The sequence below is a fragment of the Carcharodon carcharias genome, chromosome 1 (assembly GCF_017639515.1).
Source record: "Carcharodon carcharias isolate sCarCar2 chromosome 1, sCarCar2.pri, whole genome shotgun sequence".
In the NCBI taxonomy this organism is placed as follows: Eukaryota; Metazoa; Chordata; class Chondrichthyes; order Lamniformes; family Lamnidae; genus Carcharodon; species Carcharodon carcharias.
In genome coordinates, this window is record NC_054467.1 from 200,735,482 (window position 1) to 200,759,209 (window position 23,728).

Below are 23,728 nucleotides of genomic sequence, written 5' to 3' on the forward strand. Positions count from 1 at the left end.
GTTCTAAAGGTGTGGACATCCTGTGAGAGCATACTGTGGCTTGGCAGTGATGTACTTCATAATGTACTTTCAAAAAATTCATTCAAGGGACCTGGGCATCGCTGGTTAGGCTAGCATTTATTGCCCATTCCTAATTGCCCTTGAGAAGGTGGCGGTGAGCTACCTTCTTGAACCACTGCAGTCCATGTGGTGTAGGTATACTCACAGTGCTGTTAGGGAGTTCCAGGATTTTGAGCCAGCAATAGTGAAGGAACGGCAATTATAGTTCCAATTCGGGATGGTGAGTGGCTTGGAGGGAGCTTCCAGATGGTGGTGTTCCCATCTGCTTCCCTTGTCCTTCTAGGTGGTAGCGGCCCATAGGTTTAGAAGGTTCTGTCTCAGGAGGCTAGGTGAGTTCCTGTAGTGTATCTTGTAAATGGTACACACTGCTGCCATTGTATCGGTGGTGGAGGGAGTGAATGTTTGTAGATAGGGTGCCAGTCAAGCTGGTTACATTGTCCTAGATGGTGTCAAGCTTCTTACGTTGTTGGAGCGTCACTCATCCAGGCAAGTGGAGAGTATTCCATCACACTCCTGACTTGTGCCTTGTAGATGGTGGACTGGCTTTGGGGAGTCAGACGGTGAGTTATTCATCACACTATTCCTAACCTCTGACGCCCTTGTAGCCTTAGTATTTATATGGCTAGTCCAATTCAATTTCTGGCAAATGGTAACTCCAGGATGATAGTGGGGGATTCAGTCATGGTAATGCCATTGAATGTCAAGTGGTGATGGTTGGATTCTCTCTTATTGGAGCTGGTCATTGTATGGCACAAATGTTATTTGCCATTTGTCAGCCCAAACCTGGATTTTGTCCAGATCTTGCTGCAGTTGGAGGTGGACTGCTTCAGTATCTGAGGAGTCGCAAATGCTGCTGAACATTGTTTGAACGTCCTCACTTCTGACCTTATGATGGAAGGAAGGTCATTAATGAAGATGGTTGGGCCTCGGACACTACCCTGAGGAACTCCTGCAATGATGTCCTGGGACTGAGATGATTGACCTCCAACAACCACAGCCATCTTCCTTTTTGCTAGGTATGCCTCCAACCAGCGGAGAGTTTTCCCCTGACTCCCATTGACCACGGTTTTGCTAAGGCTCCTTAATACCACACTCGGTCAAATGTTGCCTTGTTGCCAAGGGCAGTCGCTCTTGCCTCACCTTTGGAGTTCAGCTTTTTTATCCATGTTTGAACCAAGGCTATAATGAAGTCAGGAGCTGAGTGGGCATGGCAGAACCCAAACTGAACATCAGTGAGCAGGTTATTGCTAAGCAAATGCCACGTTGATAGCACTGTTGATGATCTCTTCCATCATTTTACTGATGATCAAGAGTAGACTGATGGGCCAGTAATTGGCCTGGTTGTATTTGTCCTGCTTATTCTTTGCCGGTCATGCTTGGGTAATTTCTCATGCTGGGTAAATGCCAGTGTTGTAGCTGTACTCTAACAGCTCGGCTAAGGGCTTGGCAAGTTCTGGAGCACAGTCTTCAGTACTATTGCTGGAATATTGTCAGGGCCCGTAGTCCTTGCAGTTTCCAGTGCCTTGAGCTGTTTCTTGATATCATGTGAATTGAATTGGCTGAAATCTGGCATCTATGTTGCTGAGGACTTCTGGAGGAGGCACAGATGGATTATCCACTTGGCACTTCTGGCTCAAGATTGTTGCAAATGCTTCAGCCTTATCTTTGGGCTCCCCCATCATTGAGGATGGGGCTCTTTGTGGAGCTGCTGCCTCCACAGTGTTACTTAGTTGTCCAATACCATTCATGACTGTGGCTGGAATACACAGTTTAGGTTGCTAAGCCCTGTCTAACACTTGCTGCTTATGCTGTTTGGCATGCAAATAGTCCTGTGTTGTAGCTTCACCAGGTTGATGCCTCATTTTTAGGCATGCCTGGTGCTGTTCTTGGCATGCCCTCCTGCACTCTTGATTGATCCACTGGCTTGGTGTTAATGGTAGAGTGGAAGAATATGCTGGGCCACGAGGTTAGAGTACAGTTCTGCTGCTGCTGATGGACCACAACACCTCATGGTTGCCTAGTCTTGAGTTGCTAAGTGTGTTTGAAATATATCTCATTTAGCACAGTGGTGGTAGTGCCACACAACACGGAGGGTAGCCTCAATGTGGAGATGGGACTTCATCTCCACAAGGACCGTGCAATGGTCACTCCTACTGACAGCATCGTGGTTAGATGCATATGTGGCAGGCAGATTGGTGAGGGTGAGGTCAAGTTGTCATTTCCTCTTGTTGGTTCCCTCACCACTTGCTGCATACCCAGTCTAGTAGCTATGTTCTTTAGGACCTGCCAGCTTGGTCTGTAGTGGTGCTACCAAGCCACTCTTGGTGAGGGACATTGAAGTCCTCCATCACAAGTATATCCTGCACCCTTGCTACCCTCGGTGCTTCCTCCAAGTGATGTTCAGCATGGAGGAATACTGATTCATCAGCTGAGGGGGATGTGGCATGTGGTATTCAGGTGGTTTCCTTACCCATGTCTGACCTGATGCCATGAGACTTAATGGGGCCCAGAGTCAACGTTGAGTAGTCCAGGGGCAACTCCCTCCTGACAGTGTACCTCTGTGTTGTCACTGGGCAAGATATAACCAGGGATGGTGATGGTGGTGTCTTCGGCCATTTTCTGTAAGGTATGATTCCGTGAGTACAACTATGCCAAGCTATTGCTTGACTAGTCTAAGAGACAGCTCTCCTAATCTTGGCAGATGTTAGTAAGGAGGACTTGCAGGGTCAACAGGGCTGAGTTTGCCATTGTTGTTTTTGGTGCTTTTCCTTCCAGTGCCTAGTTTTGTAGACTTTTTATTTGTTTTATGCAACTGACTGGCTTGCTAGGCCATTTCAGAGGACATTTAAGAGTCAACTACATTGCTGTGGCTCTTGGGTCAAATAAGGACAGCACGTTTCCTTCCCTAAAGGACTTTTAGTGCACGAGATGGGTTTTTCTAACAGCTTCATGGTCATCATTAGACTTTTGATTCCAGATTTTAATTGAATTCAAATTCCACCATCTGCTGTGGTGGGGTTTGAACCCAGGTCACCAGAGCATTACCCCGGGCCTCTGGATTATTAGTCCAGTGACAATATCACTATACACCACATTGCCCCCTCAATCACTGCGTAAGCTCACATGAAAAATGACCACTGGCGCCTGTATAAACATATAACAAGCACCAAAGAAAGAGAAAACCTGGACTGTCACTGACCTCATCTCCTCTGGAGCTCTTCCCTCCACAGTTTCCAACCTGATATCACCCAACCTCTGACGACCAGCTTCTACCTCCTACCCAAAATCCACAAGCAGGACTGTCCCGGCAGACCGATCGTGTCAGCCTGTTCCTGCCCCACGGAACTCATTTCTTGCTATCTTGACTAAATTCTCTCTCTCTTTGTCCATCTCTTCCCACATATATCCTTGATTCCTCTGACGCCCTACATTATATCAACAATTTCCAGTTCCCTGGCCCCAACCGCCGCCTCTTCACCATTGGACGTCCAATCCCTCTACACCTCCATCCCCCACCAGGATGATTCTTCCTCAAACAGAGGCCCGAACAATCCCCATCCACCACTACTCCTCTGTCTGGCTGAACTTGTCCTTTCACTGAACAATTTCTCCTTAAACTCGTCTCACTTCCTCCAAATATAAGGTGTGGCTATGGATACCCGCATGGGCCCCAGTTATGCCAGTCTCTCTATGGGGTATGTGGAACATTCCTTGTTCCAGTCCTATTCAGGTCCCCTCCTACAACTCTTTCTCCGGTATGTCGATGACTGCTTCGGTGCGGCTTCATGGTCTCGTTTGGATCTGGAAAAATTTATTAATTTTGCTTCCAATTTCCACCCCTCCATTTTCACATGGCCCATCACTGACACTTCCCTTCCCTTCCTTGACCTCTCTGTCTCAATTTCTGGTGATAGATTGTCAACCAATATTCATTACAAGCCTACCGACTTCCACAGCTACCTCGACTACAACTCCTCACACCCCACTTCCTGTAAGGACTCCATCCCATTCTCTCAGTTCCTTCGCCTCTGTCGCATCTGTTCTGATGATGCCACTTTCCAAAACAGTTCCTCTGACATGTCTTCCTTCTTATCTAACCAAGGTTTTCCACCCACGGTGGTTGACAGGGCCCTCAACTGTGTCCGGCCCATCTCCCATGCATCCACCCTCACACCTTCCTCTCCCTCCCAGGACCATGATAGGGCCCCCTTGTCCTCACTTACCGCCCCGCCAGCCTCCGCATTCAAAGTATCATACTCCGCCATTTCCTCCAACTCCAGCATGATGCCACCACAAAACACATCTTCCCTTCACCTCCTACACCTCAACCCTCTCCCACGGCACCTTCAAATGCAGCTGCAGAAGGTGTAACTCCTGCTCCATTACTTCCCCCTCCTCACCGCCCAAGGGCCCAAACACTCCTTTCAAATGAAGCAGCATTTCACTTGCACTTGCCTCAATTTAGTCTACTGCATTCGCTGCTCCCTATGCGGTCTCCTCTACATTGGAGAGACCAAACGCAGACTGGGTGATTGCTTTGCGGAACACCTTCGGTCTGTCCACAAGCATGACCCAGACTTCCCTGTCGCTTGCAGTTTCAACACACCACCCTGCTCTCATGCCCACATGTCTGTCCTTGGCCTGCTGCAATGTTCCAGTGAAGCTCAACGCAAACTGGAGGAACAGCACCTCATCTTCCGACTAGGCACTTTAGAGCCTTCTGGACTTAACATTGAGTTCAACAACTTCAGATCATGAACTCTCTCCTCCATCCCCACCCCCTTTCTGTTCCCCCTTTTTCCTATAATTTTTTTAATATTTTTTTCTTTTCCCACCTATATTTAAATTTTATTTCGATCTTTCGTTGAATCTCTACCTTTTAGCCCATTTCAAACCCCCCCCCACCCCCCACTAGGGCCATCTGTCACTTGCTTATCCTGCTTTCTACCCTTAATGTCAACATTAGCACATTCCTTAGATAATATCTCCACTTTTGTCCTTTTTGTCTGACATCTTTGGCAATCTCTTTGCCTCCACCTATAACTGGCCCTCTATCCTGCTCTACCTGTCTTTTCCCCCCCCCAAACCAGCTTATATTTTCATCAGAACTAAGGAAATATAGAAATGTGGTGAAATATAAGCTGGTCATATGGACTCTCAATGTTAACTGTATTCCTCTCTGCAGATGCTGTCAGACCTGCTGAGTTTTTCCAGCTATTTTTTGCTTTTGTGTGAAAACATGGATGTGTTTGGGAAAATTAGTAGAACAAACAGTTTACATTGATGTTAGCGCCTTTATCATAAAATTGACAAGGTACTTTACAAGAGCATTAAAGCAAAATTAGACAGCAAGCCACAAGGATATGAAGACAGGTAGCCAACAGCTTGGCCAAAGAGAAATTTTAGAGGAACATCTTTAAGGGATAGAGAGATATACAGCCTATCAGAGTTTTAGGGAAGAAATTCCAGAGCTTGCGGCCTAAGCAGATGAAGGCATGGCCTCCAGTGGTGGAGCAAAAAAAAACGAGAATGCTTAAGAGGCCAGAATTAGATGAGCACAGAAAAGTTTTTTTAGGTATAAGGAAAAACATTTACTAAGAATAGTATCGTGTGGCTTCAGATGTGAGATGAAATTGAAGTTTCCTTTTAATTTGTCGACGGCAGTAACTTTATAATTGCAGTTTTGCCATTGGATCATTATTGTGGGTCTGTACATCACTTTTTTTTCTGAACACCTGATCAATAAGTTGAACCCTGATAATTAGCTTTAACTAATTCATACAGTGGAATGGACTGTCTGTTTGGAGAAAATATTTAAGAGAGAAATTAATAGATTTGTATTGTAGATACTGAATTGTAATTTTTGGTACCAGCTACATAGACTGCGTAGTATTTTCTGGTCTGCTACTTCCCTCTGAAATGTAAAGTACTCATTCCTTCCTTTTAGTAGGATCTGGTTAAGTGACTTCATTTGTTATTAGAACATGACATCATGAGGAATGGATAATACCATTTAAAACTGATAAATATTTGACAAAATATAAAAGGATATAGGGAACTGGAATTACAGTAGTTAAGGCTTATCGCCGCAGAAATGATGGGCATAATGGTCAACATTTGCATGTAATTCTTTTGATTTGACTTATGATATGGCAGATGAGGTGTGTCAGGCACACCTAATCCACGAGGGAAACTTGGCCACGCTATTTCAACGGTTTTGCAATTTGTATTTATTATAAGATGTGTGCAATGAGTCCACAACCACCTTTAGAGATTTTCAAAATTAAATTAAAATATTTATTAACAAAATAAAAGATTTCTAACACAAGCATAAGACTACAATTGCTTAATACTATAACAACTCCTAAAATTCCTAATTAACCTGACTCCCAGTTACATGCACCTTTCGATTTTTAAAAAACCAGCAAGTTAGCACAGTACCCACTTGGCAGTGGAACTCCAAATGGTTTTCTGCAACTTCAGTTACTGAATGCCACAGACTTGTGCACAAATGGCTGGAGGGGGCTTCAGGGCTGTTTCACACACCACTGTTAGATCTTACATGTCCCTCACCCAACATAGCCTTTCATCCTCCTTTATATATGTTTCCCTCTTAAGTATGTAAATTCTTTGTTGCATAAATTCTTTTGTTCCATATGTCTTTGGAACTGTACCTTTTCCTGTAATATAAAAACTTTCATGTTGTTAAATATTTTCAGTAACCTTTTGGAAAAATAAGCCTTAGCCTTACTTAGCTGGCTAGTTGTAAACAAACATCCCTTTGAAATACAAACAATCTCTTCACTTACCTAAAAATACAAATTCCCATCACACCTTACATGCCAAGATCCCATCCATGTTTACTCATTAGCATTTCAAGTACATTTCTACACCTAGCTTCTTTTGATAGTTTCAAGTTTGCAGTCTACCTTACTTCAAATGTAATTAAAGCACACACAGCCACCTACACTCACCCATAAACTACTTTACAACAAACCAGAAAAATATTAAAATTATTATACTTTCATAACTACTTATTACTGGACTGTAGTTTATGCACGTTGGAACTTGAACGCGTATTGTCAGCCCAATTGAACTGGCAAGCAGGTTAGACTCTGAATAGTGTTTAAATCTCTCACCTATGGCTAGTGACGGGTAGAAGTTTTTTTGAAATTCTAAAAGTTGAAACTTTGTGAACAGAAGGAAGTTTGTCCCTTTTAGTTTCTGTTTTTTGATAACCTTGGCAAATGTGGATAGTCTGCCCTTCCCAGCTGTGCAAGCTGGAGTTATAAGTATACCCTAATTTCTGGAATGCAATTTGAGGTTTGCTAAAGCTTTCAATTTTAAAACCTTCCAGTTTCAAAATATTTTTAAATCGGTTTCTAAGTATTCTCAAATATCTTGAATGTGTATGTTCAGTGGTACTAAACATGCATACACATTGAAGTAGACTTAATTTTAATTTCGTGGCCATGTATGGTAGCATAGCAAGCCTCAGCAAGCTGACATGAAAGATACCCATGTGGCACTTAGAGGACAGCTGGTTTCTGTGGCACCTGCAGCACCACCAGAGAATAGAAAATTGTAGAAAGGCATAGTGAAAGGATGGCTGCTGTTGTAGAGATTCTATAGTCTAACTTTGTTCTTGATTGACAGGTTATGAGGATTTAAACCAAGGGGGTGGAGCTGGAGATTACAGCAAAGGTGCCTATAGTGGGTCTACTCAAGCACAAACCAAATCAGCTGGACCAGGGAAAGGTAAGGCTTGTATGCCAGTGCTGTTTAGTATAGTGAGTCTCCTAACTACTGCATGCCGTATTATCTGGTGTGCTCCACATCTATTTGGATAGTTACAGTATTGCTAATTAGAGAATTATGCAGCAGATTGTGTATTGCATTCCTAGCCAGAAGTAATGTTCATTTGACAGGCTATTTTCTGATAATTTGTGGGAAAACAAATTTGTAAGTAGACAAATGGAAGTCTTAGTTAACTTGCATCAAGCTAGGTTATTAAAGTAGATTTTTGTATCCCAGTGCGTAGTACACTGTGTGTTGTGACACTGGACCCCACAGACCAGGAATAGCATAGCTTATCTCTGTTGTCCTGTTAGCCAAACTCAAATTGGGGTGGCCGGCAGGAAGGAAGGTGGTGTTCAGCTAGCTTCTGCACCTATTGACCAAGGAAGGAGAGAATGAACCAAGGCTCTTGAAGGTATGCAGGTGACATTGCTGGACTGTTGAGGTTTGGAGATTACAAATTGTTTGGTGAAAGCATTGAAATAGACATGGACATTGTGGGACTTTAAATTTTTATACAGCTTGGTTGGTTTGTCGGGTGTGCCAGGAAAGGCCTTGATGACCCTGATTGATCTACAGGCACTGTTGGAGACTTAGTGGTTAGAGCTGATTCCTTCAATAGGGACTCAAGCAGATAATTGAATAACTTCTCAACTGTAATGGGATTTTGTTTGTGTCTCCCAATGATTGACCAGTTGGCAAAGTAGTTAAGTATAGAACAGCATTCTTCTAGACTTGTGTTAAACCTGGCTGTAACTATATCGTAAGAAGGAGCTTAACTGAAATCTGAACCCATAATGATTTGTATTCTATGTCCACATTGGGCACAAGTAAAATGATGAGACAATGCTGAGAGCTCCTATATAATGCAAGGGTATAATTAAAACATGCAAAGTGCCTTATGACCAATGGCTTCCCTACAGTCTAGGGAGAGGAAAACTATTCAATTGAAGTGGAAATACTTTATCAGCAATTGACTTGATAACTATATGAAGATATACTGTGTTCCATGAATTTGCTTCAGGATTGCTGTGATTAGTGCAGTCTTCAGTTATCACAGTGGCAACTATTTTGTTACAGGTATTTCGGTGAATTCCACTAACATCGTTCCTGATATGACTGGCTCAGTATACAAGACTCAGGTGAATGACTTTTGGTTTAGTTCACGCTAGTGATGTGGAGGTTCCCCAACTTTTTTGCTGAGCCCTCCATTGAGATTCACAACTCTTTCGGAAAAAAGTGGGGGGTGAAATTTGTATTCACCAACATAAAACGAATGACAGTGAATTTGCAGCCAATTTTACACTAATGTTCTCTACATTGAAGTCAGTGGTTGGTTGTGATGTAAAATGGACTGTCGTTCATAATGAATACATTTGTGCCACTGGCAAAGGTCATTTACATGGAACATGATCTTATTTTCTTGGATAACTTGGCTTAAAGCAGAAAGCAGCACAAATAGTACAGTTCTAGGACCATACCTGACCATAGATTGTGACATGAACTGAGTAGGAAGCTTATGGGAATTTGATGCAGAGGAGCAAGGAGGGTTTTTTGCCTCCAGTTTGAAGCAACAGTATTTAAAATTTTTTTCAGTTTTTAGCGCTTAGTCTCATTAGTTGTATACTTAACCACAAAACCCTTAAAACGGAATAAAAGGCTATTACCTTTAAACAAATGAAGGCAGAGAAACTGGGGACTAAAGATAACAAACTAAGATAAACAAACTAGGGTAACTAAATGGTAACTAAACTGGGTTTCGAATAGCGGCACCTTCCAGGGGTGACCATATGGCTGATGTAAACGGTTCTTTCTTGGACCCAGTAATGCCACAGGCCAGCAAGTTGCTAAGATATTTTTGCTCAACTGGGAGATAGTGTAGGGCTGCAAGCATGGGTGATGAGTCAACAGGACTTGGTGTGCTTCCGTATGTGCAGGAAAATTTTGATTGACCTCAAGTTTATGGCGAGTAGAACATGGGAGTCCAGCAAGGTGTGCGTTGGAATAGTTGACTCCAGAGGAAGCAAAGGCATGACTGAGGATTGCTGAAACGAGCAAAGACCAGTGATGTTATGGAAGTTAAAGTAGTTGATCTTTGTGCAAATTTTCTATTCATTCATGGGATGTGGGCATCGTTGGCCAGGCCAGCATTTATTGCTCATCCCTAATTGCCCTTGTTCAGAGGTCATTTTAATTGCTGTGGGTCTGGAGTCACATGTAGGCCAGACCAGGTAAAGTCAACAGATTTCCTTCCCTAAAAGACATTAGTGAACCAATTGGGCTTTTACAACAATCGGCAATGGCTTTCATGATCATCATTAGATTTTTAATTCCAGATTTGTTTATTGGATTCAAATTCCATCAGCTGCTCTGGTGGGATTTGAACCCAGGTTCCCAGAGCATTACCCTGGGTCTCTGGATTACTAGCCTAGCAAGCATTTTTTAAGCTTACTTTCAAACTAGGCTGTCCGGTCATATTGAGCGGCAGGTCTGATTGATACGAATTTGGACCTGTCATTAAGAATGACATGCATTTTGTTGATGTAGTCACACTTGTTAAGGATAACTGTTCCCGTCCCTTTATCAGATTTATTGATGTGTTATGCCCAAGTTGGTCTTAAGGCCTCACAAAGCTGTAAGATATTCGTGTTACATGTGAAAGTTGGACAGGTTCAGAATCCCACAATACCACTACGTCATTGCCTCCCCAGCGAATGTGAGATCTTTGTGCGAATGTGTTGGAAACTTTTTAAAATATTCATTCATAGGATGTGGGTGTCACTGGCTAGGCCAGTGAGTACACGGTCAGAGATTTGTTATGTGTTTAGTGGCATCATTAATTGTGAGAGGTTTGTTCTTGCGTGTGGTTTCAATTTTGGTGTGCCTTCATCCCAAATCAAACTGGAAGAGGCATTAGCTGAGTTTGAACTCTTCTACTCCCAACTATCCTGCCACAAAGCAGCATCCACTTAAGATGCTGAGTCCTTGAAAGCATGTCTAGCTGACCTCGGGTCTGCATATTGCAGGATCCTGAACGGCCTGTCCGACTTTCACGTGCAACACAAATATCTTAGTTTTTTGAGGCCTTAAGACCAACCCGGACATAACGCATCAGTAAACCCAATAAAGGGATGGCAATTGTCGTCCTTAACAAGCGTGACTATATCAACAAAACGCACGTCATTCTTAATGATAGGTCCAAATTCATATCCATTGGATCTGTCACTCAACATGACTGGACAGCATTGCTCTAAAGTAAGCTTAAAAATAAAACGCATGCTGGACTTCTAACAGTGATAAGCTACTGCATAACATATATGACAGGGTTTGCCTTCACGGTTCGCTACATGTCTGGGCTGCCCAAGACTCAAAAGTGATGTCCCTCCATGCCCCATCTTATCTATAACCGGATCTGTACAACTTGCATTGGCCAAATGGCTGGGCAAATTGGTGCAACAAGTTTTGACCAAGTTTTCCACATACATGGTGAAGGACTCCTTCACATTTTCAAAGGCCATACAGGACTTGCATATTGCTTGTGCCCATGTGCTGATTTGACATTGCTAGCCTATTCACCCGTGTTCCACTTAAGGAAGCCATAGTTATTTGAGCTGCGGCACCATATCATGGCAATCTAGACCTGCCACCATTGCGTGAATAGTCTTCGTTGAACTTATGAACTTGGCAACGTGCACATTTGAGTTCAGTTTTAATGACGCTATGTATGCCCAAATAGATGGTGTTCCCATGTGATCCCCTCTAGGCTCAGCTCTCGCAAACATCTTTGTTGGGTTCCATGAGAAACATGTCTGATGGAATGACACCTAACCTCTTGCCCCTCACATATTTCCGATATGTGGATGACACATTTGCTATCTTTAAATCTGCAGCTGCATATAACAATTTCCTTGTATGGGCTCCATCCTGCGCTCAAATTCACCTGTAAAATGGAGCACTCAAATGAACTGCCCTTCCTTGACTTATTACTTGAGAAACCTGCCAGGGGATTCTCTGCCATGGTCTACTGCTAGCCTACCTTCACTGGTCAGTATACATGTTGGGGTTCTTACAGTTCTACAAGCTGTAAGATTGGTCTCATTGGCAACCTTGTAAATAGGGCCCAAGCCATTAGCTCACCATGCAAGCTTGATGTTGAAGTAGGGTGCATCAAAGGCATCCTGCAAGATAAAGGCTACCCTGATCAGATCATTTTGATGTATATTTCACAATCTCATGAACAGGCCTGAGGCCATCACTTTTGGCCCTGAAAAGTGCCCAGTTTTACTTCAGATTACCCTGGAAAGGCAAGGATCTCAAAAATTTTAGCAACACGTGAAGTTAGCAGTTTCACATTGCTACTATGCAATAGCAACACGAGTGGTATCCACCACAAACAGGATGCTGCCGTCTAGCCAAAAAGGCGCTCTGCCTGTCTCTCAAATGAGTAATGTGGTATGTGAATTTCAGTGCCAGTGAGATGCTAGGAATGTGGGCTGTACATCCCAAAGACTGGCAGATCATATTAAACAGCATGTCCCAGCTGCTGTTTGCAACGGGCTGTAACCAACCAGCCCATGCTTGCAAAACTCAAATGGTCCAACATTAAATGTGATTCTGTGAATGGAGAACACTTGCTAAGTAATCCTCAATGTGCGAAGAATTTTGTTGACAATCAATTCAAGATTCAGTTGGGCTTGCAATGTGTCGTATTTGCATGTACTGGAAGCTACATATATTAATGTACAGGGCCCTGTTCTTTGTAGACAGAAAGAACATGTACACACATTGCGACTGTTTCAGCTAAACAAAATAAGTGAACTATTTGCTGACTCGTTCCTCAGGGCAATGCCTTGACCAATCAGAGTCAAGCTGCCTGGCTTAAATTTAAAACAATGTTTGGCAGTTAATTGTCAGTCACTACCAGTGGTGCATTCTTCATGGTAACACCACTTGCCAATCAATCGACACTTTGTTGTTTTCCCCCCTATGTCTCCTGATGAGTGCAAGACAAAAAGCATGGACGTGTCTTTTTTTTTCAGCAATACTTAAGTTCTGTACTACCAAAGACTGTATATTTGTTTCGTTGTGAAAGGTGAAGGTTGACAATATCCAAAATTAGCATTTCATGTTACTGATACTCTGAACTGCCAAAAACTTCCTGATTTAATTGAGAATTTCTCTTTATTTTTTTTATTTCTTGCAGTCCTTTGACAAACAGGGGTTTCATGCTGGTACACCACCTCCATTCAATCTGCCATCAGCACTTGGAGGAACCGGTACCCTAAACCCGGGTGCAGCTGCAGGATATGCCCCACCTTTTTTACATATTGTGTCAACTCACCAGCAGCCTCACTCCCAAATGCTGCATCATCACCTGCAACAGGATAATCAGGTAAACACAAAGAACACTCATAGGAAAAACAACATTTTTAAAGTGATAAAAATAATATTTTGTGTTGGAGTGGGTGTCATTTAAAAGTGTCTTCATGTATGAAAAATCCACAACAATAATCTGTAATATTGTGGCCTGGTATAACCCTCACTACCATTACCATCAAGCCAAGAGATAAACCCTGGTTCAATGAAGAGTGCAGGAGAGCATGCCTAGAAATGAGGTGTCAACCTGGTGAAGCTACAGCATGGGACGTCTTGCATGTCAAACAGCAGTGTGCAGTAGACAGCTAAGTGATCTCACAACCAACGGTTCAGATCAAAGTTCTGCAGTCCTGCCACATGCAGTTGTATATGATGATAGACAATTAAACAACTAACTCGAGGAGGAGGCTTTTCAAATATTCCCATTCCCAATGATGAGGAAGCCCTGCACATTAGTGCTAAAGGCGAGGCTGGTGCAAAAGATAAGGCTGGCGCATTTGCAACCATTTTCAGCTAGATTTACGAAGTGGATGATCCATTCTGGTCTCCCCCTGAAATCCCGAGCATCACGGATGCTAATTTTCAGCCAAATCTACTCACTCCATGTGATATTAAGAAACGGCTGAAGGCATTGGGATACTGCAAAGGCTATGGGTAATACTACTAAAGACTTGTGCTCCAGAACTAGCCGCACCCCTAGCCAAACTGTTCCAGTGCAGCTACAACACTGGCATCTACACGACAATGTGGAAAACTGCCCAGATATGTCCTGTCCACAAAAAGCAGGGCAGATTCAACCTGGTCAGTTATTGCCCCATCAGTCCACTCTTGGTCATCAGCAAAGTGATGGAAGGTGTCCTTGACAGCACTACCAAGCAGCATTTGCACTGCAATAAACTGCTTATTGATGGTCAGTTTGGACTGCACCGGGGCCCTGACCTCATTACAGCCTTAGTCCAAAGAGTTTAGACAAAAGAGCTGAACTCTAGGGGAGTGACAGCATTTGATATCAAGCCAGCATTTGAGCATGGGTGGCATCAAGCCTATGCCCATTCTCTGTAGAGCAGCCCAGTCAGTCCCATTTTCTGCAAGCACATGCCCATTCAATTTTCTTTTGAAATCATTGAGGGTAATGTAAGAGGAGAGGATCATAAGCAGCGACTTTCGGGTCATTACTGTGTAGTTTTAAAAAAAAAAATCTTCCCTAGTCCCTCTGTATCCCTTGCCCAAAATCTCAAATTTGTGTTCGTTAATCCTTGTACCAGCAGCTAATGGGAACAGCTTTTCTTTATCTACTTTATCTAAATCTGTCATAACCTTGCACACCTCTATCAAATCTTGCCTCAAACGTTTCTCCAAGAAGAACCACCCCAGCTTTTCCAACATAGAATCATAGAAAATGGGAGTAGGAGTCGGCCATTCAGCCCTTCGAGCCTGCTCCACCATTCATTATGATCATGGCTGATCATCCGACTCAATAACCTGTTCCCGCTTTCTCCCCATATCCTTTGATCCCCATTCGCCCCAAGAGCTATATCTAACTCCTTCTTGAGAACATACAATGTTTTGGTCTCAACTACTTTCTGTGGTAACGAATTCCACAGGCTCACCACTCTCTGGGTGAAGAAATTTCTCCTCATCTTAGTCCTAAATGGTCTACCCTGTATCATCAGACTGTGACTCCTGGTTCTGGACTCCCCCACCATCGGGAACATCCTTCCTTCATCCACCCTGTCTAGCCCTGTTAGAATTTTATAGGTTTCTATGAGATCTCTCCTCATGCCAGTCCTGCCATCCCAGGAATCAGTCTGGTAAATCTTTGCTGCACTCCCTCTATAGCGAGAACATCCTTCCTCAGATAAAGAGACCAAAACTGCACACAATACTCCAGGTGTTGTCTCACCAAGATCCTGTATAATTGCAGCAAGACATCCCTGCTCCTGTACTCAAATCCTCTTGCTGTGAAGGCCAACAAACCATTTACTGCCTGCTGCACCTGCATGCTTACCTTCAGCGACTGGTGTACGAGGACACATTCCTAACCATGTAGTTAAAATCCTTCACCCTGGAACTGTTGTGTTAAATCTCTTCTACATTCCTCAGGGCCCTTGATCATACTTCATAAAATTTGGTGACCAGAACTGGCTACAATATTCTATTTTTGGGCTCACCAGAGTTTTATGCAGGTTCACCATAGCTTCTCTGTTTTTGTGCTTGGGATCTTTACTTATGAATCCCATTTGCTTTGCTAACTACTCTCTCAATATGTCCTGTCACTTTCAAAGATGAATGCACCTGAACCTTCTGTCGCTGCATGTTCTTTAGGTCTGTGCTTTTTAAGTATTTACTGCATCTTCATATTTCTTCTGCCAAAAGGAGTCATCTCTCACTTTTTCTAATAAATTCCACCAGGCATTTGTCTGCCCTTTCTGCTAGCATGTTTGTGTCCTGTTGCAGTTGATTAGTATCACCCTCACTCTTTGCCAAACCTCCAAGCTTGGTATTGTTGGCATTTTGAAATTTTACTCTATTTCATTATCCAAGTCATTTAAAAATATCAAAAAGGCAATGATCCTAACACTTGATCCTTGGGGAACACCACTTTCTATCACCGTCCAGCCTGAAAAACAACCACTTATCACAGCTCACTGTTTTTTGTCCTTAAGCCATATTTTCCTCCAAGCTGACATTGACTCCTGTTCAATAGTCCTATTGTATAAAGCAGTTTGTGATACTTTGTCCATGACAAAATCCACCACATCGCCCCTCATCAACCTTCTCTGGATTATACGGAGTTAATTTGCAGATCGGCCAAGAATCTCATTGAATGATGAACAAGGTCAGGACTAAATAGCCTACTCCCTGTTTTTATGTTCCTAGTTGATATTTTTTAAAAAAAGAAAACAACCATTCTCCTTGAGTATCTGTGAACTGCTGGTGCCATGTACCCAAACAGCAATCGGCGTATTGAAAATGGCAGGGAATAAGAAACACAGATGATAGGAAGATCAGAATCTAAGTGAGCTGTTGCCACAGAGTTCAAAGAGCAGAAAGCTTCATGTTGAATCTTGCATTAAAAAGTTAACGTTACAATGAATTAAACTCCATTTTCTTGCTCACCGTTGATTCTAAGACCACATTTGCAGAACTGAAAATTAAACTGTGAGCAGACATCAGTTCATCAATAAAAGTAGTCTTTGCAAAACTTAGTGGTCATGCATTTTGTCAGCAAGGGTATTTTAAAATCAATATTACTTGGGCCTTGGTTTTTCATTTCTTTAAAAATAAATGGACTTAGTTGCTAGAAAAAAACGACCACTTTGAAATTTTGTTTTGCAAACTTGAGGGTAAAGTATGATTGGGAAGGTATGTTACAAATGTCATACCCGCCAAGTAGGGAACTGAAAAAAAAGGCTGAATTTATGACTGATGCAAAGAATGGTGCTATATTTAAAGGATTGGTATGGCACAATACATTTGTAAAATTGAGGAACCCATTTATTGACTTTTTTAAAGAATCAAACTTTTAAAAACCTTTAAGAATAGGCTGCTCCTTTAGTTGAAAGATTTGAAGCATTAATACTAAACTATTCATCAAATTACTTAAATGCTATAGGAAGTGATATTAACCAAACACAACCAAATATTTGATTTCTGGTTTCTGTTGCATTGGCTTGACTGCAGATGGAGCACCAATGAGAGCTCTGAAGTTTCTTGGTTGACCCTAGGCCAGGGAGTGTTAAACTTAGCTGGGATTCTTGCTGCATTCTAATGACTTTTACCTATAAATTATGGCTGCCAAGAGAGAATAGGTTTGGATGTAGCTGTATTTTCTGAAATATTTAAATGGATTGCTGAACCCTGCTTCTTAGACTTGCCTTAAGAATGCCCACTCGGTTAAGCTAATTGGTTGACAGTGACTGTGGAATGGTTATTCTGTAGAATGTAGTGTCTTTGGATGAGGGAAATTGAGACAATGGGAATATGACTGGATGAAGAAAATGAACAAATATTGACTGCACATTTTAATATGGTCATTTTTCTAACTGGTGCATTTTGACTTGCAGGGCGGATCTGGACAGCGCAATCAGCAGAGCAGCATACCACAGAAGTCTCAGGTTAACAAACCCAACTATGGCAGCTCTCCATACTGGGGGAATTAAGCTGAAAGCTGTTGCCTACTTCTTTTTGTAAAAGGAGGAAGAAAACTGGTTGGCCAAATGTCTATGTTAGGGGGTGGGGGGAAAGAAAATCTTAACGTACCTTAAATGTGACAGTTGCCTGCTTTGATTTGCTGTTGTATGTAATATATTTATGTATGTATTTGTATATGTAATAGAGCCTAGATGTGGTTTCTGCACTTGAAGCCTTTCTTCATAGGGGAAGATTAATAAACTCTCAGTAACAATGCATATTTGTTTGAGCTCTGTGGGCTTTATAAATGGACAGTGTTTTGCAGTATTGGAAATGGGGTTCTCGTTTTTTTTTTCAATTAGTTTATGGAAAACCCCAGGAAGAGGCGGGGGGGAACATTGTAGAAATCCAGATCCTGTGCATTACTCTTTTTTTATGACTATCCTATCAATTTTTTATCGAACAAACTTGGACAGTCTTAATTTTAAGTTTTCCATCTGATTCTTTGAATGATTTTCAAAAAGCTATTCATGAGCAAAAGATTTTTTAAAATCATTGTCCTGATAAAAAACTGTATTTATCTTTGGAGATATTTATTTAATATTTAAAAATGCACAGCCACCAGTATGTCAAACCATATACATTTATTTGATATATTTCCCTTCTTGCCTATGGTAACCAGAGCTAGTAGTTTTGTAGATATTCACTTCCAAGATAACGTCCCATTCAGTAATTCTATTCTTAATACTCTGAGCCAATATTTTAGTTTAATTTCCTTTTAACCCCAATACAACCTAATAAAAGCTCTGACCGATAAAACCATGTTTGGACTTTTTGTTGCTGGTGCAGTTTATTTCACTTTAGATTCTAGAAGTTAATTTTTTGCCATTTACCATGGGGGCAAATGAATTAAATAAAAAATATAGAGGCAAAAGTGCATGAAATGGCACTTGTGAATAAAGACAATTTTCCTTAAAACTTCGGGAGGTATATGATTAAACTAATGCTAAAATCATGAACATGGAATTTGTTGCAGGGAGATGAAAGGTTCCTTATTAAGCGTATCAAGTAGAGGGTAAGATTACTTGAGGCTGAAGGTTATAGGATCACTCATATGAAAGGTGAGATACAATTGTGGAGGACAAAGATATGGAGATGGCAAATTGTATGCCTTGTTTTATAAATAGTGGAGGTAAAACTGCAGGTATACTGTAAGGTATGATAAATTTGTTGAAGGAAAGGGAATTATGTAAAGTATTTATGTCCACCTCAAACATGACCATCAATGCTTTCTTCATCCTCCAGACTGTTCAAACCTCTGTTGGCCAGCCCTCTTGTGCACCCATTGTAAATTGCAACTCATGCAACATCCTGGTGTCCACTTGAGCATTCTGTCATCTTTTACAATAGTTGAAATCTTGAAGCACAACAAAGGTTCTGGAATTGTTGACGGTCAAATCTGTCTCAGACTTGATTTATTACAGACTGCAGCCTCAGGATCTGGCTGGAAAGTTAAGAGGCAGTCACATTGTTGGCAATTATTAACCATGTATTGCCTGTACTATTGGTTCCTTTAGGAGTTAATGTATATTTTATGGTTTCAGGATTCACTTACTGTAGTAATCTTTCACATTGAGTAGCTGTTCTGATTTATCAGTAGATGCGTTCCTGTCTGACCTCAATATACAATTTGATATATATTAAATAGATTATAGTCTGGAAACAAAATTAGACAAGTTGATGGCCAGGTCCATAGGATTTCTTTTATAGTGGTAAAGCTTTAATTGTGTACCTAAAGTTTGCATTACCTTTTGAAATATTGGCTCATATTTTGCAGCCAACAGCGAAGGAATGCTGCTTGTTGCTGACTGTTTAAAAAACTGCCCACAAACTTTAGTGGGCTCTGAGTTTTGATTTTCCCCTATTTTAATGTGAATTTGAATCTGGTGCCATCTAAAGGTAATCTGTGCTATCTAGCAACCCAGGAACAATGAAGTCATCAAGTAAACTGATCAGCCTATCAGATTGAAGAATTCTCAGATAGCAAACCAAAAGTACAAAGCATGGAAATGGCTCCACACTCGTAAAAATGTTTTTCAGGGTCAGAGAGAGGCTATTATTTTGCCAACTCCTTTTGAAAGTCCATACATACAAACATCTATTACTTTTGTCTCCCCAAGTCTTCTCTGCATGTTGTTTCAACCTGTGCTCATCCTCTAAACCAATAGTTAACCTTCTGTGGGGGCATTGAGGTGCATCCCTGTTCACTTTGAACAGATTTCAATGTCCTCGGAACCTGATGGTTGGAGAAATGGTATAGGAGGAAGGACATGTCTTAACCTGCTTTACTATTCTGTTCCTATTACCTCTAGTGGCATATGGTAGTGATAAGCTAGAGATTGCTACCTTTGAGGCCCTGCTCTTTAAATTCCTCCTGAGTTTCTGGAATTCTGACTAGACTTCAACTGTTTTCTTTCCTACATCATTAGTGGGTCACAACTTCTGGCTGTTACCCTTCCTCCATCAAAGTATTCTACACCCTCTACCCTGGCATCAGGTAGGCTTTGTACCTTGTGGTGTATTGCTATCTTCGCTGGCATTCAGCATTGAAAACTGCTTTGGAAGTGCCACACTGAGAATTCTTACACTGCCTTACCTCTTCCTATCTGTGGGATGGCCACCCACTTGCTATTCTCTATCAGTGAAATGTATGCTCCAGGAAATTCTCAGCCCCTCAAGTTAAAGCAACTAGTGGCACATATGGTTACTCTGGGCATAAGGGCATCTGGAGTTTCTGCATGGTGTGGAAAATGTAAGCAATGGGTCTCAGCTGTTCCCTTCACCTCACTTCTGCAGCTACTGATTTTAACAAGCACACCCTCATCTCCACCTTTGTCCCAGTGCCCATTAAATCCATTAATTTCTTTCAGTTCTACCCTCCTCTCTGCTCCCTTAGGTTTCAAAGTATGCAGACTTGAATGGATATGGCAGATAACTGGTTTAGCTATTCACCGCCAGATCAACTTAACACCCCCCCCGCCCCAGTGACTCTCCCTACTGCAGGCCATCTTCTTAAACCCCTCTCCTTTTTCCTCCGCCATCCCCTCCAACAATGTGAGGAGATATGTTGTCTTTGTCACTAAAATTGAGACTACCTGATCAGCTGCCCTGCTGCTTCCTTTTACTACCCCCTAATCCACCAGACCTAGCTTCCTCTAAGGTTCTCTGGTGACCTAACCCTGAAATGGGATCTTTTCAAAGTCATTCAATGTGCTGTTGCTTCTCATTCATGATTATCTTTTCCAGAAGTCCATGTTAATCCCGCCAACCAGGTTTCTGCCTCAATTACATTACTGAAACCCAAGTCACAAATAAAGTTTTATGTGGCTGCAGCAAAGGTAAACTATCATTCAGTGTCTTTTTAATCTGTTGACCACCTCTTTTCAATACCTGTCCACCGTCATCCAGCTGGGTGGGACTGCACTTGCCAGGTTCATTTCTTATCCATACAGTTGTCAGAAAATCGTCATCAGGGGCATCTCATCCTGCTGCCACGTTATCGCTTATGTCCTCCAAGGATCTTAACCTCCTCGTATTTCTCATTTTCATGCTACCACTCTGTGACACCATTTGAAAACGGTGTTATCGGAGGTAGTTGGGATGCAGATTTGAGGTTCCTATCTGATCAGTCATGATCTAATTAAATGGTGCAGCAGGCTCGAGGGGTTGAATGGCCTACTCCTTATTTGTATGTGTTAGTTTCTAAATGTACTCTGCTGACACCTAGCTCTACCCCATTACCACCTCTCTCAACCCCTGCACTATCTCATTTGTCAAAACTGCTTGTCTGGCATTCAGTACTGGATAAACAGAAATTTACTCTGATGAAATATTAGGAAGACCAAAGTCATTATCTTTGATCCCTGCCACAAACTTTTCCTACCCACTGACTCCATCCTTCCCTGTGGCAACCGTCTGAGATTGAGCCAGATTGTTTGCAAACTTGGTGCCATATTTAACTCCAAGGTAAACTTCTGACTACATCTGCACTGTTACTAAGACTACCTATTTTCACCTTCATAGCATTGTCGATCTCTGCTCCCGCCTTAGCTCATCCGCTGAAACCTCATCCATGCCTTTGTTGCCTCTGTTCTGCCATATCCTCTGCTGGCCTCCTACATTCTACCCTCTTTAAACATGAGATCATCCAAAATTCTGCTGCCTGCATTCAAACTTAAATTTTCCCCCACTCCACCCCTATACTTGCTGACCTACATTGGCTCCTGTCAATCTAAACAATGCCTTAATTTTTAAATTCTCCTTGTTTTCAAAACTTTTCATGGCTTCATCACTGTCTCTATAATCTCTTTCAGTCCTACAATTTTCTTCGATATCTGTGCTCCTCCAGTTCTGTTCTCGAGCATCCCTAATTTCAGTTATTCCCCCATTAGAGACTGTGTCTTCAGCTTCCAAGGCCCAAAGCTCTGGAATTTCCTCCCTAAATTTATCGGCCTCCGTTCTTTCTAAGATGCTCTTTAAAACCTTCCTTTTGACCTAACTTTTGGCTATCTGCCCTAATATCTCCTTAAGTGGTTCAGTATCAAATTCTGTTTGGTTATGTTCCTGTGAAGCAGCTTGGAACATCTTACTACATTTAAAGATGCTATATAAATAGAAGCTATTGTCTCGTTATTTTGCTGAAACTTATTATGCAATTTGTTATACTTGTCACCTTATTCTGACTTAATTATTTCTGTATACCAGCTTTTAATTAATGCAACTTGAATCTTTTAAATGTTAGCATCCTGTACTTTTGTGATTTTGTCCCTTTAGATCTAATTGGTTAATTGTTTGTTTACTGTTACACCTTGGTTTAAAGTATTTACCACCTGCCTCTGCCCTGAATACCTATAATCATCAAATTTCCATTGTCACATTTAGCAAGCCACTCCATTTCATAAACTCCCAGCTCTTTGCATTTAATATTGGAAACTTGGAACTACTGAAAGTGTAACAAATGTTTGCAATTTGTCAGCCTGGGTAATTGAGACAAAAGTAAATGACACACTCAAAATCTGAATTGATCAAGAGTGGAGTTCAAGTGATAAAAACAAAAAAACTGCAGATGCTGGAAATCCAAAACAAAAACAGAATTACCTGGAAAAACTCATGAAGGGTCATGAGGACTCGAAACGTCAACTCTTTTCTTCTCCGCCGATGCTGCCAGACCTGCTGAGTTTTTCCAGGTAATTCTGTTTTTGTTGTGGAGTTCAAGTGGTCGGTTCTTATGTACGAATTCTTACAAAAACATACTGCAGGCATTGCTTCTTGAAAGGTTTTTGAGAACATGATTTGGATTAGAATACCAGAAAGAAACGTATGGAAGAGAATTTGTGCACAACTGAAGACCCAAATGGTCTATGCCTGTGTTTATATTCCATACCAGCTTTCTCCAACTCAAATTCTCTCTTCCCACCCTGCCCACATATCCCACTTATTCATCTGCAGATTAATGGACATATAAATAGCTAATGAATTTTAATAAAGATGTTTGGGTGTGGGCAAAACGAGGGCCCATAAATATACAATAGTCACTAATCAATCTAATATAGAATAAGGAGTACCTTCTTTACTCCGGAGTAATAAAAATGAACCTCCTACTACATGGAATTGTTAAACTTCAGTTAAGGGGAAGCTAATTAAAGGCAGAAATAGAAGGATATAATAGGGTGAGATGAAGTGAGGTTGGAACAGGCTTGTCTATAGCATAAACACACTTTCACTTTTTGGGACAAATACATGGCCTGCATCTGTGCTGTGCATGCTAAGATTGAGAAATTTAAGAAGCAAGTAGGTATTGTGAAGAGCTGGGCTACGGTTTTATTTTTTTCTCTGCTACAAGCAGGGGTCGACAATATAGAGTTCAAAGGCCAAATAAGCAGGATCAGGATAAGTTTTTAATCCCAAGAAGAGCAGTGAATGGGCGAAAGCAGTACTGGTGGGAATTAGCAAGGATATGCAGCACCTGAGCAAAGAGACACTAGACAAATAGAGTACTCAAGTAACTAGTTGGTTAGATAAGTATGACGGATAAGAGGGCAGAAGTGCATAGGGAACAGCGAGTAGGAAGTGGAGCATGGTGATTTGAGTGGATATTTTGGTGTAAACCCACAACTTGAGCAGGTTTCCACAGGGTTGAAAATGGCAATTTTGCCCATGAAAGGTGGCAAGTAAGCTGGGCAAGAAAAGCTGCAGTTAAAAGTCCTTGGAAATGGCATTTTTAGGGGATGTGGAATATTTTTCACAGTGAATGGTGAGGAGTGGTTGTGGAAGATTTCACCCAGTCTGATACCTCAGGTTT

At 41.8% G+C, this 23,728-nt stretch overlaps 1 protein-coding gene across 7 annotated transcripts in view; it reads left to right on the forward strand.

Annotated features, from left to right (window-relative positions):
• The window catches only part of ubap2a (ubiquitin associated protein 2a), a 156,024-nt gene extending 138,381 nt beyond the window's left edge, over positions 1-17,643 (forward strand). For 6 of the 7 annotated variants that reach the window (XM_041187434.1, XM_041187414.1, XM_041187405.1 and 3 more), the window contains 4 exons: positions 7,717-7,818; positions 8,938-8,999; positions 13,061-13,249; positions 17,301-17,643. In XM_041187434.1, coding sequence (XP_041043368.1) covers positions 7,717-7,818; positions 8,938-8,999; positions 13,061-13,249; positions 17,301-17,396 — 449 coding nt within the window. In that variant the 3' untranslated portion in view covers positions 17,397-17,643. The remainder of the gene's footprint in view (positions 1-7,716; positions 7,819-8,937; positions 9,000-13,060; positions 13,250-17,300) is intronic. The other variant, XM_041187427.1, reaches the window with a different exon arrangement.
• The last annotated feature ends 6,085 nt before the right edge of the window (positions 17,644-23,728 follow it).